Source organism: Prionailurus bengalensis, chromosome C1 (assembly GCF_016509475.1).
Source record: "Prionailurus bengalensis isolate Pbe53 chromosome C1, Fcat_Pben_1.1_paternal_pri, whole genome shotgun sequence".
Lineage (NCBI taxonomy): Eukaryota > Metazoa > Chordata > Mammalia > Carnivora > Felidae > Prionailurus > Prionailurus bengalensis.
The window spans coordinates 209,092,285-209,112,114 of NC_057345.1; the positions used below are offsets into that span (position 1 = coordinate 209,092,285).

General features: G+C 40.0%; 1 protein-coding gene across 1 annotated transcript in view; it reads left to right on the forward strand.

Moving 5' to 3' along the window:
- LOC122479528 overlaps nt 1–13,041 on the forward strand; it is a 59,286-nt gene extending 46,245 nt beyond the window's left edge. The window contains exons 5-8 of the mRNA XM_043573374.1: nt 3,222–3,336; nt 4,807–4,905; nt 6,152–6,191; nt 12,838–13,041. Coding sequence (XP_043429309.1) covers nt 3,222–3,336; nt 4,807–4,905; nt 6,152–6,182 — 245 coding nt within the window. The 3' untranslated portion in view covers nt 6,183–6,191; nt 12,838–13,041. The remainder of the gene's footprint in view (nt 1–3,221; nt 3,337–4,806; nt 4,906–6,151; nt 6,192–12,837) is intronic.
- Nucleotides 13,042–19,830: the final 6,789 nt, after the last annotated feature.

Below are 19,830 nucleotides of genomic sequence, written 5' to 3' on the forward strand. Positions count from 1 at the left end.
GTCACAAGGTGCCACCGTGACCAATGGGGACTGCCCCATTTGGTCTCTCAGGTGTGTTGGGCTAGAAAAATCCTGAAAGCAATCTGTGAGCATTGACATTCTTCTTTCTGGTCACATGATGATGATTGTATGAACATCCACCGTCATGGGCTACTCTGTTAAGATTATTCACACAGAGTCGGCGGAATGCTGTGTCTTTCCAGGAGGCCATTACTCATAAGTTCTATTCCTGAGAGGAATACTGTTATGCAAATAACAAAAAAAGTGACCCATTTAGAAACACATCTGCTTTGGGAAGCCAATTTGCCAGAAATGTGTCTGGTTTTATATTGCCTATCTTATTTTACAGATGAAGAGAAATCTGTATTGTGGTTTTGCTGAACCTTGGTCACTATTAATTATTAATGAGATGGGACTTTGAAAAAAATTCCAATTTCACTTAGAGTCTTGCATAGCATGATGTTTCTGCTTTGACCTCATTTATTTTAACAGCGTTAAACATACTAAAATGTCTGCACCAGGGCCTCCTTACTTTGGAAAGACTTTCCTTCTTTCTCCCAAAGGGTCACATTCTATTGGCTCATATTGCAGAATATTACAAAGCTTTCCTCTAGGACCAGTTTCTGCAAATAGAAGCACCAAAGAGGGTAGTGTCACCTTTTCAGTCTGTGTCTGCTACCAGTCCCGGGAGGTCATTGCTTCAATAGCCTTGATGATGACAACCTTTTGCTTATTAACATTCTCTTTACTGAAAGGTGGAGACTGTTCTGTTGATCTAGATCCCCTTCGAGTATTTTCATTATGCTTCTCACTAGCCAGCATCTTGGACAGGAGTACAGAGAATCATGTTTGAAATGGAGGAGAAAAAATAAATAGAGAAGGAAGAAGCCAACATTGTAATGACTTCTGGTTGTCAGCATTCTGAAATTAAAAAAAAAAACCCACGTGATTAATTATATCAGGGTTGCTATGCTTGGACACTTTGTATTCCCTATGCTTCATTCATCTACTGTTGGGTTGATTCTTCAGCTGTTATTTCTTTACAGTGACCACACAGATAAGTCTCCCTAAAATGAGACTGCAGTGCTTTAAAAGATGTTTATGTTATGAGAAACAGCGACATTCTTGGAGGTAATAATACCATGTTACATTTGTGTAGTGAGTGACTGTTTATAGAGCATTTTCCCATTCATTGCCCTACTTTGTCCTGAAAGCAATCTTGTCTTAGGGAGTGCTGTCTTGTACCGTGATGGATAGGATGCGACCTTTGCTGCTAAGTGGCCCTGAGTTACGGTTCCATCTCTGTCGCTTTCTAGATGTAGGACTGCTACGGGCTGAAGATTTGTGTTCTTTCAAAATCCGTATGTTGAAGCCCTAACCCTTCAGTGGGGCTGTATTAGGAGACGGAACCTCAAAGGGACTAACTGATTACAGTCATAAGGATGGGCTCTGATCTGATAGGATTAATTCTTCCATGATGAAACACTAGAGAGCATAGGCTCTCCCTCTCTCATTCTCTCTGTCTCATTTCTGTCTCCATGCACACATAGGAAGGGCATTTGAGGCTGTCTGAAAGCCAGGAAAAGAGCTCTCACCAGAAACAGAACCTGCAGGCCCCTTGATCATGGGCTTCCAGCCTCTAGAATTGTGAGAAAATTGATTTCTGTAGTGGAATCCATAAAACAAAGATCCTGGACACATTCTTGAATATCTGAGCCACTTCTGTATCATAGAGGCCCGAAATTTCAGATCACAGTGCCTCAGACCACTTCATTCACTGTTCTGTTCAGTGATCAGCTCTTCAGAGAGGCTTTCACTGTCTAAGAGAGCTGCCACTCTCACATCCTATCTCCCCACCTTGTTTCATTTTTCTTTCTAGGACATATCCACTCGACATGATACTCTTTTGTTTATTTCTTTATGCCTGTGTACCTCTCCCACCAGAATACAAGGCATCATGAATGGAGGAACTCGGGTCTCTTTTGGTCTTTGTTGTATCATTGTAACCTACAAGAGTGCCTGCCACATAGTAGTTTCCAATAAATGTTTGTCAAATACATAGGTTTCTGGAGGGATTAATGGAATGCATATGTATCGAATCTTAGAGAGTGTCTTTCTCATAGTAGGTCCTCAAATGAAGGCAACTATGATTAAAATCATGGCATATGAACACAAATTTTACTTTTACATTTTATCAAAGGCACTTACTTAATTCCTCCCTACATGCTAGCCACTAAACTAGGACATGCAAACAAGTCCAAGGTCACACAATTAATTTAGAAGCTGGTAAAATCTAGATCACTTGGGAGTATGCAGATCTTTTGGAGGTTTGATCTAATCTTTTCATTAATAATTTGTCTGCTTAAATTATCCAAGTTGAAAATACGGCAAAATTATTTTATTTTGCCTCTAGAACCCATCTGCAAAATGAAAGAGAACGGGCAGAAAATTATTTCAAGGCAATTAGAAGACTGTTTTGTATGTATTGAAAGGTTTGTGGCTGTTGCAACAACACAATGATGTGGCTAATGGGAAGAGACCAGATGACACGATAGAAAGACGTAACTAAAAAAATAAGCAGGTGGAAATTTATTGAGGTGGCTACACAAAGAAGAATATTGATGCTCCCAAAAGGAGGTAACAAATTCTCAGTTCTCTAAGGTCTGCCAGAACATAGAGCTGCTCATAGAACTGCCAGAATCATAGTTCCTCCAGGCACGAGACACTGAGAATCTTTAGTTCACTGTTCCCTTAGGGATTTGGAAGCGTTTAATACCTTTTGGGCCACCGTCGTCTACCAATTCCCATTCCCTGGCACCTCACCCTTCCAAAAGCTCTGGTTACAAGTCCATGTTGTTGATGAGGAGAGGATAAGGAATGTAAACCACTCCTGTACATTCTTGGGTATTTGCCAAAAGATTAGGTCAATCAAAGACATCTTCTAGACCAATGAGAGAATAGTTTGGAGACAGTGGGCATTGACCTAGGAGTCTAACATCTGTCAAGTAAAAGCTCCCAAAGAAGTAAAGAGCAACTGTGGTAGATTAAATATGTCCACAAATCCTTTGCAGTTCCTCCCATTGAGATATGGAGCCTGTTTTTCCAGTCTTGAATCTGGGTTGTTCTTGTCACTTGCTTTGGCCCATAGAAAATGATGGAGATGATGTGTGACTTCATTCAGACTTTAGGAGTCCCTGAGGTTTCCATTTCTGCCTTCTCAGATGCTGCGTGGAGACTCCACGTGATGGATGAAGAAGCCCAGATGGAGAGAGTGTTCCAGTTGGACCCAGCCCTGGCTGACTTGCCCTCCGGAAGCATCTGCGTGAGTGACCTCAGGCAAGACCAATGGAAGAGCCAACCAGCTAATCCACAGAATTGTGAGAAATAACGAAATGTTGTTTTAAGCCTTGAAGTTTTTGTTTTTGTTGTTGTTGCGGTTTTTTGAGAGAGAGAAACAGAGTGTGTATCTGTGTACCTGTGAGCAGGAGAGGGGCAGAGGGAGAGAGAATCCCAAGCAGGCCCCATGTTGAGCATGGAGCCCCATACTGAGCTTAATCCCATGACCCTGGGGTCATGATGTGAACTGAAATCAAGACTTGGATGCTCAACCAACTGAGCCATCCAGGCACCCCAAGCCTTGAAGTTTTGAGGTGGTTTGTTATGTAGTGACAGATAACTAACAGAGGAATAATAAAGGTTAGAAAGACGAGAGGAGATACATACCTGAAGAAAATACATCTGACGTACATTGCTGAAGAATGGCATGTCTTCTTGAGTGTTGCACAGGATGAATTTTTAAAAAGGATTCAGATCTGGATACATCTTAATGCGTCCACTATCCAAATCCCTAAGATGAAAAGAAAACTGTAAAAATTTCCAGAGCAGAAAACAAACAGATAAAAAACAAAACAAACAACCCCCAGTTTTCCTAAAAGATTTGTCGTTGGCAGCACTGGATGATATAATAAAAGGAGAAATTATTATCTAAGTCCTGATTTAAATAATTTTGATTCTAGAATTCCATACCCAGCCAAACAACATTTAAGTGCAAAAGCAAGAAAAAGAAAATTTAGGATCTGCTAGGACCCAGACAGTTTACCAGCCACAAGCCTTCTCTGAAAGAGTTACTCAAGGATATATTTCAGCAAACTGAAAAGTGAATCAGAGAAAGAGTAACACCTGAGATATAAGAAATTGACAGGTAAACAAAACCAGTCAAACATAGAGTTACCTTATTAATCTTTGATGCCTAACATGGAAAACAATTCATAGTCACTTATCTGGAACTAAAGTCCCGTAGCTTATGACCTGACTTATGTGGGACTGGAAAGTGATGGAGTGCTACGTTTCTTTTCCAGCTTAGGGAAAAGTATAAATATTGACTTATTTCATGGAACTATAGAGAACATAGGTTTTGATAGGCATGTTAAAAATGTAAAGGTAATACTGGACAAAGAACAACATGATGCATACTCTTCTAAACCTCTAAAGTCAAAAATTTACACCACCACCAAAAACCCCACTTGCTGGTTAATAGAAAATAGAAAATACATCTAACCATTTCAATGGTGCCATAATTATGGATGGATGAATCTCACAAAGATGAATTTGTGAGAGATGGATGAACTTCACAAACATTGAGGTTTGTGTGTAGGGTACTGTACATCTAGCTCAATGCTGAATACGATGGAAAGACTTAAAATGACACAGAAAATTAACAATAGGAGACAAGAATGTGCTATGCCGGGCCTTCCAATTCAACGCAGCCGACTGAATGTGTGTGTTTATCTCCACTCCCTCTCACAGCTCCATTAAAGAGAAGGGAAAGGAAGGTGTGGCTCTACAAAGAGAAAGAAAGAAGAGGCAATGGCAGTTTTCTGAAGCCAGAAATCAGAGAGAAAAGTGGTAAGTGACCCGGCCAACCAGAGAGAGAGGGCATGGGAGCCTGAGTAGAATCCTTGAAACAGATGAATCAACATGAAAACCCTGAGGATTTGAAATGTCAGGTACCTATAAATGTGTAGCTATTGGAAAGCCCAAGACAAAGCGAATCATTGAAGCAGCTGGCTTCCTAGATGCCCTTCTGGCCCCACATATCCAGTTGACTTCCCAGGTATTAGTATAACGCTGGAGATTTATTCTTGGGGAAGGATGAACCAAAGGGTCTCTGAACGGGGCACACCAAGTTCAAGTTCAAAGTGTGAATGCTGTACTGCAGACAGAGGATTAAGTGAGTATTACCTATCAAAGGGTGAAAATGCTAGAACTTTTTTTTTTTTTTGGCAAAAAAGACTTGTAACTCTTAGTTAATTTTCTTTGGTTCCTGGGACATTGATATCTATAGATATTATTAGTTGATGATTCCACCCATGGGAAGGCAGCTTCTCTCCCCTCCCCGCCCCCCGCCCCCCGCCCCTTGCCATCACACATACAGCTGAGTTCATGGTAGCTTGTCCCTTTGAGTATGAATGAGTAGGAAATAAATAACAGACAAGGGAATTATCCAGCACGAAAGACAGAGGTCCAAACAAACAAACAAACAAACAGAATAAAGATGCTTGTAGGAAACAGAGACAAGTGTAGGGAGAAGAAGAAAATTCAAACAATTAACTGTAATTAATATTCCTGGAAAATAAGTGAAGAATAACATTTGGGAAACAAAACAAAATATATATAAAAATAGAACATTTAGAAAAGTAAAGCAACTTTGCAAATGAAAAATAAGCAGAAATTATGAGGCATAGTCTCTAAAGATAGTTGATATCCACAAAAGGAGAGATCTCTACTCCTATGCCCAAAGCAATGAAAAAAACCCAGTTGTGTCTTAACAAGGAAATTCAAATGAAATTGAGAATACTAAAAATGAACGGCAACCTTGTGGGATTGACTATAACCATCTTCAGAGGAAAATTTTTGCCTTAAATGCATTTTTATTTAGATGTGTTTACCGAATCTACTTTATTTTTTCTTCTTGGCTCACAGCTAAACTACATTTCCCGGCTTCCTCTGCAGTTAGGTGGAACCATGTGACTAAGTCCTGGCCAGGGGAGTATGGGAAGAAGTAATGATGCTCCTTCCAGGCCTGACCCCTGAAACAGCCTGTTCGCCAAAACCTCCTTACTCGTTCTTTCTCTCTCCCTTTTCTCATTAGTTGCCCAGATGGAGGGATTCAAGGCAAGTAACGAGTGCCAGTAAATATTACCCTTGCTTCTGTTGCTGTTCAGGCCATTTCCGCTTTCCACGTGGTGATGGTGGTGTGTGCGTGGTGGGGAGGGGGAGTGCATCGTTTAACCCTGGTTCTTCCGCGCTCTTAGTTCCAGACTGACAGGATACCTGGTAGTTTATCACAAAGGGAAAAGCATATCTGAAGTTCTTAACTCAGGGGTGCAGTAGCTTGGAGAGGTTTTTTTTTTTTGTCACAAACTGAAATGCCCCGTGGGTGCGTGTGCGATTCTTTTTGAGAGTCTGAAGCAATTCATTCATGTATTCATTTATCCGTTCATTTACATGTCGGGCATACTTTTTAAGTATCTACCTATCTAATGTACTATACTGGGCGTGGAGACAGACAGGTTTCTTGCCTGAATAAGAGAGACAACTAAATGAGTACCTAAGGGGCGCCTGGGTGGCTTAGTGGGTTGAGCGCCTGACTCTGGATTTCCGCTCAGGTCATGATCCCAGGGATGGAGCCCTGCGTCTGGCTTTGAGCTGAGTGTGGGGCCTGCTGGAGATTCTCCCCCTCCCCCCTCTCTCTCACTCCTTCCTTTCCCTCTCTCCTCTGCCCTGCTCCAGAGCTCTCTCTTTCTCAAATAAATAAATGAATAAACAAAATAATAAAAACGTAGATTGTAATAGTCTTATGGTTATAGTCACAGTAAGTTGTGTTAGGAAGAAGCCACTTAGACTCTTTAAAGAGGATAATCAGGGGAGACATAGCATCAAGGGTGGGAACGGGAGCACCCTACAAGAAAGCTCTGCCGGTTATGCAAGCACTTGCGGACCACGTGGAAGACTTTGGCTTTCATTTTGAGTCTTCAAGTTTGAAAAAGGTCTTTTGGGCTTCGGATGGAGAACAGATTAGAGCAGATATTAAGTAACTGGTGTGAAGAGACAGGATGATTTATGAGAAAATATGTTTGTAATCCATTAACATGTAATGTCGTATAAGGGATTTCTCCTACTCAATGATATTTTAGTAAAAGAATTTTCAGTCCTAAGCTTGTCAGCAGTGATCTTGTTGTGCCCTGTTTGCAAGGGTCTGGCTTTCTGAGTGACTGCATTCTTGTGCTAGAAAAAACAATCTTATTTTCAAGAAATATTATTTACTACGTCTGAGTATTTTAAGTGGCAAGCCGTCCTTGGATTTATCTGAAAATGAAATGTCTCACTGAATGTTGTGATTTGTGTGTGATTGGATGGGAAAGCTTTAGCCCAATGAGGGGGAATACATGAACTATCTTTGTTCTCTTATTAGTTTATATTAGAGGCGTTCAAAATAAACCACGCTCTTCTCACTACTGCCATTGTATTCGAACAAAGAACATTCTTTGTTCCTTATACTATCAGGGCGTGTTTGGTAAGGGAAGGAATGAATAGTAATTTTCTCTGAATATATTAAAAAAATAAATAGAAGGTACCTTGCCAAGAGACAGAGAACTAAGAATGACTGCTCATTTAGATTTTGAGTTTTGGTTTTTGTTTTTCTTTTTAAATGGCTCGTGTCCTTACAAATGGGCCCTGTGGCTGATTCTTCGGTAAGCATGGATGACACTTTGGATTGAACACAAACTATTTGACTATTTAGCTCTGGATGCAGTCTCTGTGAAGTCATTGGTATGTGGTTTTATGCAGTCTGGCTGGGTTGAAAGGTCTTGAAATAGGGATCCCATGACCCCTTCGGTTCCCCAACTCCACTGGTGGAACTGAGGCACATCTCCTATTATAGCAGCAGGTCATATGCCAGCCCATGAAAATGAGTTCACGTGGCAGAATTGCTGTTTGACTATGGGATTGTTACAGACAGTGATGAGGAGGAGTGAGCTCTCCTTGGATCTTGCCAGAATTATAACTCAGTGAAAATGTGATTGGATTTTGCTTCACTTCCGGTCTACTTTTTACAAGAGGTCTATACTTGGTTCAGTGGGTTTTATGTTAGATTAGTTCAATGACTGTAGAAACACATAGGTTGAAATTAATAATAAAAATACAGGGGTGCCTGGGTGGCTCAGTTGGTTAAGCGTCCTACTTTGGCTCAGGTCATGATCTCACCGTGCCTGAGTTCGAGCCTCGTGTGCGGCTCTGTGCTGACAGCTCAGAGCCTGGAGCCTGCTTGGGATTCTGTGGCTCCCTCTGTCTCTGCCCCTCCCTTGCTCGTGCTCTGTCCCTCTCTCTCAAAAATAAACAAACATTAAAAAATTAAAAAATAATAAAAATATAGCCTTTGGTTGCATCTGTGATTTTGTTAAAAAGTATTTTCCATCAAATATTTAACAGTTACTTCTTGTTTGTGTTCCAGTCAAATTCTTGGTCTCTGGAGGTGCTTATAATTAAGTAAATGGCCATCTGTTTTTTTTTAGATAGCCATTCAGCCACTGAAGCAGTGTTGAGGCCGTCCCCAGCTCTAGGCTCTTGGGATTAAAGCAGGAAAACACGTTAGCCTTGTTCAGAGACCTGGCCTTCATCTGTAATTTGTGGTATAGTACTGTAGGGAATAGCAAAGTATCAGAAGGTGGGCTTGAAAAAAGGTGTCAGAACGAGAGGATACTGATAAGTACCTGTTATTTTTTTTTCCATTGAAGTTTTTGTGTTTATGTTGCCATTACTATTTTTGTCTATTTATTTGGAATTAGTCAATCAAAATTTTTTTGTAGTTAACATTTGCGGTCCTCTACTCTTTTGTGTGTGTGTGTGTGTGTTCTTGGCAGGAAAGGATTACCCTGGGTTTTTCTATTTGCTTCTTTTATGGAATTTCAGGTAAAATGAATTTAAATGGCAACTGCGTGGAGATATTGGAATGGCAATGAAGTGTCACAGAAATAGGGTCTCTTGTTGGGGCTTCTACTTATGTCTTCAGGTTTTTAAAATAAATGCAGAGGGCAAGTAAATACTGAGACACATTTAGCTGTCATTGTAAGTGCAAATAGATCACAGATTTGGACTTTTTTCATGTGTTATTTTCTAACCGTCAAGAGCTTTGCACATTCATGCTTTCCTATAGCTCACTTTCCCATCTGTCTTCAGGTGCATGGAAATATTGAATGTTTACCCACTTCCCATAAAAGCGTTAAGAGATTACGGGTAGTGTTCTTTTCGAACAAAAAATGGCCAGTTACCCTTTTGGTCCTATTACGGATTTGTTCAAGCCCTTGTCATTTACAAGCCATCTTTGTTACATTACATTTCAGCCATCACCACCGTCTTATTCTAGATTATTCTCATTGTTCCAGAAAGAAGCCCTTCACTCATCAGCAGTCACTCCCCATTTCAGCCTCCCTCCCTGCCCTTGGCAACTATTAATCTATTTTTTTGTCACTGGATTCTTACATTCTGTACACCTCATATTAATGGAATCATAAAATATGTGGCATTTTGTGTCGCTTAGGATAGTGTTTTAAGGATTCCTTTATACTGCGGCATGTATAGTGGATTTGATGGCACATGAATTCTATCTCAATAAAAAAGTGTACATAAAAGCCATGGGACTTAAATTAAAAAACCTTGCCATTCAGATGGGGGGCGGCACCAAACGTCTCAACCTATTTACTCGAAATTAATATACAAACATATAGTTCTTAGTTTCTAGGTTACCTCTCACTTCACAATTTTCCTTTTCCCCTGTTTAATAAAAATGGATTCGAAATAACTCTTTTTCTACCACATCAACCTTGCAATACTTTCTCTTGAACACCTCCTGTTAATTTTTGCTTCTCTGGGAACCAGGTCATCGAAACCCTCCCGCGGCAGAAAAAGTTGTGGATAAACACGTCCACTTGGAGTCAAGTGCTGGGGTTTGTATTTTTGATAAAAGTGTGTGATGTTTGCCTTTCCTGGCCCAGTTTCTTCTGCCATAAAATGGGCACAGTGATAATCCTACCAGAGGGTGGTCGTGAGGTGTAAATGAGTGTTTAGAGCAGGGCAGAGAACACAGTAAGTTTTCAGATGATGTAAGTGATTATCACTCTTCCTGGTGCTGATGTTTATGCCACTGATGGTGTCCAGGTGGACGTGCTTAGGGACTGAGAAGTTTTACAGTCATGATTACAAACATTCAACAGAAGTAGAGAGGTCTTTATTAATTCCTACCTTATACATTAGAATTCTGCATTTATGGCTAATGGGGTTCAGCTTTGGATGTTTATTCGTGGTGAGCACTGTGGCCATACGGCTTATCAAGAGCATAGTAGAAATATAGACATCAAACAGGAAGAAGCTGTGGAATGGAAATAAACATAATTCAACTCAGCTTTCCTTTTGTAGTAGGTATTGTTTGTATTAAAGTGTCAGTAAAGAGGTTGGGAAGTACTTGGCATTCAGATTAATGTCATCAATAACCAGATTTATGGAAAGACATAAAAGCAGAAGTAACTTGATACAGAAACATAAAATTCCATATGCTTCTTCAGATTGGTAGATGGATTGCTTTTATCTAATATTGAGATTCTGAAAATAATCACATGAAAATTTTGATCATTTGTGGATTTTCCAACATTTTTAACTGAGAATTTCAACTGCTACCTTTTTTTTTTTTTTTTTTTTTTTTTGGAATGTTGATTTATTTTCGAGAGAGAGAGAGAGAGCACAAGCCAGGGAGGGGCCTAAGAACCAATCTGTGGGGGGAACTGGGTTTGAAAACAAAACAGATAGGTTCTGAGGCCTCATGGCATCCCTACCGTATCAGAATCTCCCAGGGAAATGCCTGGGATGCGGTAATCTAGCTGTTGCCCAAATCTGGGTGTCCATAAAATTACAGACACAGTACTGTAATTTGAGAAAAATACCTGAGCTTAAAAAGTTTTCTTATAAAAATCACCAGTAAACATGGAAAATGGACCCATTTCTTCCAGGTTACTTCAGCATTTTAAGGGAAATTCTTACCTGCATTTAACTAGGATATAAAATTGCTATTTACACAGAACATAATAATGATCTTTGCGTATTCTCCATTTTTTCTTTTTCAACAGATAGAATGAAAAATTAGTTGACTTGCATGTTTCTTCAGTTTCCTGAATTTTTACAACCTTGAGAATGATTGCATGAAATATGGGCAAATATAAAACATAATGTTCCCTAATGACTGAATCTTATTCTCATTGTTTTTTCCCCACTACTGCTTGATGAGATGCAATTTTTGTAACGGTCCTTTGCAAAAGTTTCTCTGGCAGCTTTTGTTTTGAAGCAGAGATATAAATTATGGGATGAATATTTCTAGGACATCCTTCCCCATCATGCCCTCAGAAACAGATATAATTTTAATGGGTATTCGTAGGGTATGGTAGAGGAAAATTTAATTTAAAAATATTAAAGCCACGAAAGTTTGCTACAACCCATCATCCAGTTTTATTCTTAGTCTAGTCTTTATTGTAATAATGAGGTCCTGGTATAAGCTGTAAAGTTATTTTTACCTTCTTATTCTGGGCTCCAGGATCTACTCTTAAAAAGACTGACAATCCCAAATGTTGGTGAGGATGTGGAACTCTTCCCATATATCATTGGTGGGGGTATAAAACAGAGGTCAATTTGAATAAAGGTCTGGCAATTTTTATAAAACTCAACGTTTTATTTAACCCAGCAGTTCCATTCCTGGCTGCTTACATAAAGGAAATGAAAAATATGTATGCAAATGTGTATAGTAGCTTTACTCATAATAAACCTCAAATACAAATAGCTTGGGTGATTATTAATGGGAGGATCGATAAACAAATTATGGTATATCACTAGAGAAGAATACTATCCAGCACTAAAAAAGAATGAATCCTTGATTTATGCAAACACCTGAGTGAACCTCAAAAACATTGTGCTAAATAAAAGAAGACTTACCCAAAGATAACATATGATTTCATGTATGTCCTACAATCAGCAAAGCTAATTTTGCAGCTAAAAAATTGTAACCGTGGTTATCTCAAGGGAGTTAGAGAGTGAGCACAGACAGGGAAGAAACATGAGGGAACTTTCTGGAGTGGTAGTAATGTTATGTCTTGAAAAAGGGGTTACTTTTTTTTTTAATTTTTTTTTTTCATTTTTTTTTTTTTTTTTTAATTTTTATTTTTTTTTTATTTTATTTTTGGGACAGAGAGAGACAGAGCATGAATGGGGGAGGGGCAGAGAGAGAGGGAGACACAGAATCAGAAACAGGCTCCAGGCTCTGAGCCATCAGCCCAGAGCCTGACGCGGGGCTCGAACTCCCGGACTGCGAGATCGTGACCTGGCTGAAGTCGGACGCTTAACCGACTGCGCCACCCAGGCGCCCCGAAAAAGGGGTTACTTTACACAGGAGCAAACATTTGTCAAAAACACATCAAACAGTGCAGTTAAGATTTATGCATTTCATTTGTGTAGATTTTGTCCCCCAAACCTATGAACAAATCTTAAACTCTGGTTAACGATATTGATGCTGAAGTTGATATCTGGTTAATGATATTGATGCTCATTGCTGCTGAAGGGATGTTAAAACTGATGTTAGCAGTTTGTCTTAAAACATATTTTAAAAATGAGATGGCAAGATGGATAGATGTGTGACAGAGCAAATACAGGAGATGTAGAAGTAGAATTGGAAGTAAGAACATGTGAGCGGTCCGTTCTCCAAATATTTTTGCGTTTATATTACGTCTTATTTTTCAGGTCCCTTTGGAGCCCTATGAAGTTCAAGAAATCCTTTTCAACCCTCTAAATTGTCTGGGTCTCTTCCTTGCCTGAATTCTTTTAATAAATGTAGCAGACGTCACACATTTGAGACCCTTGATTATACAAGGTCATGCATTTTCGGGAATCAAATAGTGTTTGTCTCCTTGACTAAGACATAAACTTGTTGAGGGCAGACTAGTCTCATTGTTTCTCCTTCTTTTCCCGCCATGTTCCCTCCCCTACACTCACAGCATTTACAAAAGCATCGTCACATGATGATAATGTCTGTCGGAAGGGCTAAGCTTCAAGACACAGACAACCGTGGCTCTTTTATGATTTTCAGATGAGTCTGTAGTTTGTATTTTAGGGACGGCCTGGCCCTGGAATACTGACTAATCTGTTTTCCTGGATATATTCCAGTTTCCATGTCATAGGCCTGAACATCTACTATTTACAGCTCAATAGTATCCACACAGAAGACAGACTCTATCTAAGAGGAGCCAAATGCAACTTCTCCAGTGAACCAAACTCAGCCTTATTGAGTAGCCTTTTGAGTATTTGGCAGGGTGGTTCTTTCTTTGGCTGTCTTTAGAGACACTGAGACAGTGTGGCAAGTTAGACAAAATGATACACACGTCAGCAGCTTACAGCTACCCTTATTCAACGTATAAAAGTAGATCAACAATCACAAAATTATCAGAGGGTGGTTTGCACCAGGATTGCCTGATGGGACGCTGACACTGACCTTGACTTTCCTCAGTGATTAATGATCCTACAGAGGCAGAATTAGGACAATATGAGTAGCTAATAGAATCCTTGTTGTTAATTCCAAGATCTATGATCTCTAGGATTAGTGAATAGGAGTAATTTAATCCATACCAAGAAACTCCAAAGTAGATTATTACTTTCTTTAATCTTTTTTTTAATGTTTGTTTATTTTTGAGACAGAGAGAGACAGAGCATGAACGGGGGAGGGTCAGAGAGAGAGGGAGACACAGAATCCCAAACAGCACAGAGCCTGACGCGGGGCTTGAACCCACGAACCGTGAGATCATGACCTGAGCTGAAGTCGGACGCTTAACCGACTGAGCCACCCAGGCGCCCCCAAAGTAGATTATTAATCCCAAGATAAGGGTGAACTAAATACTGTAAAATATTTTCTACTTTCTCTATATTTGACTTTTGTTAATTGTATCAACTCAAGTTCTCACCTTTTTATCACATGGTTTTTTAAAGTAAATTTGAAACATTAAATGAAAAACTTTGTTGTACTTTTCAGAAGGAGACAAAATTCTAACCCAAACTTTTAATTTACCCCAAGAGGTATCAGTTGAGTCTGTGTCTGCAAGATGAGACACATCTTTCTGTTTCATCTTTGGATTCCCGCCATTTTAACTTTTGAAGTAATTATACCAGATCCTAAAAAAACCTAGCAGATTTGACTAAAAACTTCCATTTTGAAGACAATTATTTTTCTGTGGTAAGAAACAACATACCATGAAATTTGCCATTGTAACCATTTTTTTTAAAATATTTTTTTTAACGTTTATTTATTTTTGAGACAGAGCATGAACGGGGGAGGGTCAGAGAGAGAGGGAGACACAGAATCCGAAACAGGCTCCAGGCTCTGAGCTGTCAGCACAGAGCCTGACGCGGGGCTCGAACTCACGGACCACAAGATCATGACCTGAGCCGAAGTCGGACGCCCAACCGACTGAGCCACCCAGGCGCCCCATAAGTGCACAATTCAGTCGTGTGAAGGATGTTCCCATTGTTGTGTAACCAAGCTCCAGAATTTTTTCATCTTGTAAAACTGAATCTCTGTACTCATTACACAATAATTTCCCATTTCCCAATCCCATAGGTCACCATTCTACCTTCTGTTCCTATGAGTTTGACTACTCTAGATACTTCATTAAAGTGGAATCACACGGTGTTTGTCTTGTTGTGACTGGCTTAGTTCACTTAGCATAGTGTCCTGAAGGCTCGTCCATGTTGTGGCATGTGTCAGAATTGCCTTTCTATTAAGGCTGGATAATTTTCTGTCATATATACATGTAGCATATTAAAGAAAACGATTCATCTGTTGATAGTCACTTGGGTACCTTCCACCTCTCGGCTGTTGTGAATGGTGCTGCTATGACAATGGGTGTGCAAATACCTCTCTGCAATACCGTTTGCAATTCTTTCGGATACATACTGAGAAGTGGAAAAGTGAAATAGCTGCATCAGATTGGTCATTCTCTTTTTAATTTTTTTCGAGAAACTGCCATGCTGTTTTCTATGGCGGCGGCACCATTTTTCATTCCTACTGATCGTGTTCAAGGATTCCAATTTCTCCAAATCTTCATTAACATTTGTTATTTTCTGGGTTTTTTCCCCCCTTAATCGTAGCCATCCTAGTGGGTGTGAGGTGTAAAAAATTATTTTTTAACGGGAAAAAAATCACTTTCATGAAAGGGGTTGAAAAGATTCGGGAGTACAACATCCAAACAAGACTCATTTCATGTTACATTTGTTGCGGCCTGTCACTTCTCCCATTGTTCACGGATTTGTTTTTCTGTAAGGTTTCTGAAATCAGCCGCCCGCTGAAATGAGGTTTCTGACTAAGCCGCACACCTCTCTCCATGTTGACTGAGCAGAACTTGAGTGTGAGCTTTTGTAATCCCATTTTCTATGCTGAATACGTGTCTGTAAGAGAAACTACTTTCTACAATTGTGAGAAACCGATGGTGTAAACGGGGTCTGTCCCTAAAGAGATAACGTGAGTTAAAGTTGGTCGTCACCGTGGACCTCAGAGTTCTCATGGCAGAAAAACACAGGAGTCTGTCTAGATGAGGGATGGTGAACCAACATACCTAACGGATCCAGGCAGGCCTTGTAAATGAGTGAAGCGGGCTGGTTGTTAAACAGCAGAGACCGGAGTGCAGGGATTCGTGCTCCTTCAACAGGAGGAAGCTGGGACTCAGCTCCAAAGCACTGTGGCATGAAGGAGCACTGACTTTTGTCCGCCTCGTGTGGTGTTAGATCTTCCAACGTGACAAGAAAAGTTGACAAATTTTAAATATGGCGATTGTTTTTGTTGATGTGAGTGTACTTTGAATCTTTATCATTTCACCCATCCCTGCCCCCCCCCACCCCCCCCCCCCCCAGCAATTGCTCGTTGGTTCTCCACAGTTAAGAGTCTGTTTTTTCATTTGTATCTTTCTTCCTTTGGTCATTGGTTTTGTTTCTGAAATTCTACATATGAGCGAAGTCATATGGTCTTTGTCTTTCTCTGACTTATTTCCCTGAGCATTATACCCTCTAGGTCTATCCGTGTTGTTGCAAATGGGAAAATTTCATTCTTTTTATGGTGAATAATATTCCGTCATATATATGTATGTATGTACATATATGTACATATATATACACCATGTCTTCTTTATCCATTCATCTCTGGATGGGACTTGGATTGCTTCCATATCTTGGCTATTGTTGATAATGCTGCAATAAACATAAAGGTGCATATACTTTTTCAAATTGAGGTTTTTGTTTTCTTTGGGTAAATATTCGGTGGTGGAATTACTGGATCATATGGTGATTCTCCTTTTAAGTTTTTGAAGGAAGCTCTATACTATTTTCCACCGTTGTTGCACCAATAATATGGCAACACTTTTAATAAAAGGAAAACACTGCTGTGTAGGACAAATAAAGCACATTTCTGGGTGGGATGTGGCCCACTGTTTGGTGGTTTGCGGTATGAGGGTTAGATGATCTCTAAGGTCCTTTGAGTTCCCAAATGCTTTGATTTCCAGATTTTAAGAATGTATTAAAAATAGCAGCAATAGCCAGGGTCTATGACTTTATTTTGTATCTTGGATTACTCAAAACTATAGGCTTGAAACTTGGTTTCACTAGAACGGATCAAAATGACTGAATTGTTTGATATATAGACACCGTCTCCTTAAACACTATATTTATCTTCAGTGAATTGTACTAGGAAAGATTTGTGTGACAACTCACATCACATTTGAAATGATACATGACTTTCTGCAGCAAAAACTGCTGTCTTTTATTTGATTTCTCAGATCTGTATTGAATTTCAGCAAAATTGAAGAGACCAAAAAAAAAAAAAAATCAGTTTATGTCTCGATCAACTTCATGAACTAAAAGACAGATGAGATTCTTTTTTTTTTTGGCTCCAGATTTCTTTGTCCCTGCAGAATTATTGGAGAATATTGGAGGTTGTCTGATCTCTTCCATAAGAACTCTTTTGTTTTAATAAGAATGCATCTCTGATTTATATTTGTTCCTTGCCTGGTATTCTTTGTTTTCTTCTTTTGTTAATAGAATGCTGATTTCCCAATGAGCCACTCCGGTTGCACTCTTGGCCTTGAATGGGGATTCTCCAAGTGTGTTAAGCCAGCAGCATCAGAATCACCTGGGAACTGGTTAGAAATGCACATTCTCAGACCCTGCCCCATTGGTTGAGATAATTCTGGTGTTACTCACCCACACCCCAGCTCCAGGCCGGATGATTTATGCACTATGATTGGTTTAAGGAGGGACATATGGTCTAGGTCAGTGGTTTTTCAAACTTTCCAGTGAATCTGAATCACTTGGGGTACTTGCGAAAACAAAAGTTGCTGGTCCCCTCCCTCAGAGTTTATGATTCTGTAGGGCTGGGATGGGACCTATGCATTTTATGTAAATTCGCAGGAATTGTTGGTGCCGCTCCTGGGACCATACTTTGAGAACCAGTGATCTGATCTAATGAGATTAAAGCCTGAGAATTTTCTTGGAATTTCACATGCATCATTTAACTGATGCCTCATAACTGCATGCGAACAACTACCCCAGATCTTAGTTGCATGTGACAATATGTATTTATTTCTCCTTTACACAGCTGATGGCTGTGATGACTGTCCTGTATTTGGCTGCTTGAGTCTGTTTGGCCAGACTTGGCTCCAAGCTGGAGGCTCAGCCCACCTCTGCTCCGTGTGTCTTTCATCCTCCCTGTTCCAATGGCTACTCAACCCCAAACGTAGTCCTTTAATGATGAAAGGCAAATGCCAGAGATTGGGTCCCACTGGGTGACCTTACTGCAGCTCTAACCCATGTCAGTCACATCTATTAATATTCTATCAGCCAAAGCAAATCACATGGGCCAAGGCCAGTATCCAAAGCACTCATAAAAGCCAGAGGGGAGATCATGAATATTTGCTGAATGGTAATCTAACATATCATAAGTGGGGATATGCTTTCTCTCCACTCGGTTTTTAAGTTGGCAAACTGTTTGCAGCCATATAGGAATGCAAAATGCCTCAGCATCGACCAATAAAAAGAAAGTCAGAGCTGAAAGCTGGAGAGAGTTGGAATCCTAAGGATGTAGCTATCTTAAAAACCAGATCTACCACTCAACTTTTCTGGTACCTAATCCTTGAGATGACGAGCATTTCAATAAATACTGTACTGAAGTGTGTATTGAAATATTTATTTGCCAATTTTTTTGAGTGCAGTGGTATTCTAGAAGTTTGATTTAAAGTTGAATTTACTGCCAAGGAATTGGCAAAGACTTTCAATGCCCTGTAACATTTCACTTGGTCACACCTCAAAGGATCAGATAAAAGTTAAGCAGTTAAGTGCCATAGGTGACCAGAACGGAACTCTGTACCTTCATGGGAGTACCTTTGTTAGAAGTTGTGTAATGACACTAATAACAATGATGCTGGCTTAAATGACTTTTTAAGTTCCGTTTTTTCTCGCCAGAAATGATAGCTTACAGATACTAAGTGCTTACTGTTCCCAGGCTGTGTGCTCTCGTCTCTGCTCCTTATTTCATTTCATCGTCTTAACAGGCTCATGAAATTGGTGTATTCATCATTGCCATTTTACAGATGATGAAACTGAGGCTCAGTATGGACACTCAGTCAACACCACACAGGAAATTAGTGCTAGAGCTGGGGTTTTATATCTTCTCCTAAGGCTCAGGCTACAAACCACAATGCCATTCAGACTTAATACTTTAAGCCACCTTCAACGGCATGAGTAGGGAAAATAGAGTCATTAGTCGCCATGAAATTGCTCAAGAAAGCTTTGGTAGCTTTTTTGCTTCATTTACTCATTCATTCACTTATGCATACAAGTGTTGATTGAGATCCTTTTAAAAATTTTTTTAAAGTTTATTTATTTTGAGAGAGAGAGAGAGAGAGAGAGAACGAGTAGGGTAGGGGCAGAGAGAGAGAGAATCATAAGCAGGCTCTGTGCCATCAGTGTGGAGCCTGACACGGGGCTTGAACTCATGAACCATGAGATCATGACCTGAGCCGAAACCAAGAGTCGGAAGCTTAACCGACTGAACCACCCAGGCTCTCTTTTTGAGACCCTTTTCTATGCCAGGCACCTCGCTAGGACTCTGGACTACAAAGACACAAGATGCAATCTTTGTCTTCATGCTTGTTTCAACTCTATCTTTTCTGTCTCCTTACGGAATTTTCTTTCCTTACTCTTGAACCATGCAACGTCTTAGCTGCATAAGACCAGGAGATGGTATTTGTTGTGGACCCGTGGCCACGGACTGCCAGACGAAGTCTTTCAGATCTGATTTTAATTGCATATTCAAATGTTAAGGTATCAGTACGGAAAATATAAGTGAGGAATTCTGACAAGGAGAAGGTTAGTTGTTCATTTTAAAAAGGAGAATATGTTAGCATTCAGACTTCAAAGGACACATCATCTGATATAGTAAATAGTTCATCTAAGAAGTTGCTAATTCCAATAACGAGGTGAGATGAATTAGAAAGTAAAGCATGGTTTTCACACCAGAGGAACACTGCACTCACGTCAATTTGTGAGGTGAAAGGATGGGGAAATTTTCAGTGACTCCAACCAGGGGCTATTTCTATGGCTTCCAGAAGAGGCGACTGGTTGTAGCTGCAGAGTCCTCCGAGGGCCCTGCATTTTCGCCAAAGTCACTCTTTCTCAGAGGAGAAAAGCTGCACGTTTGAT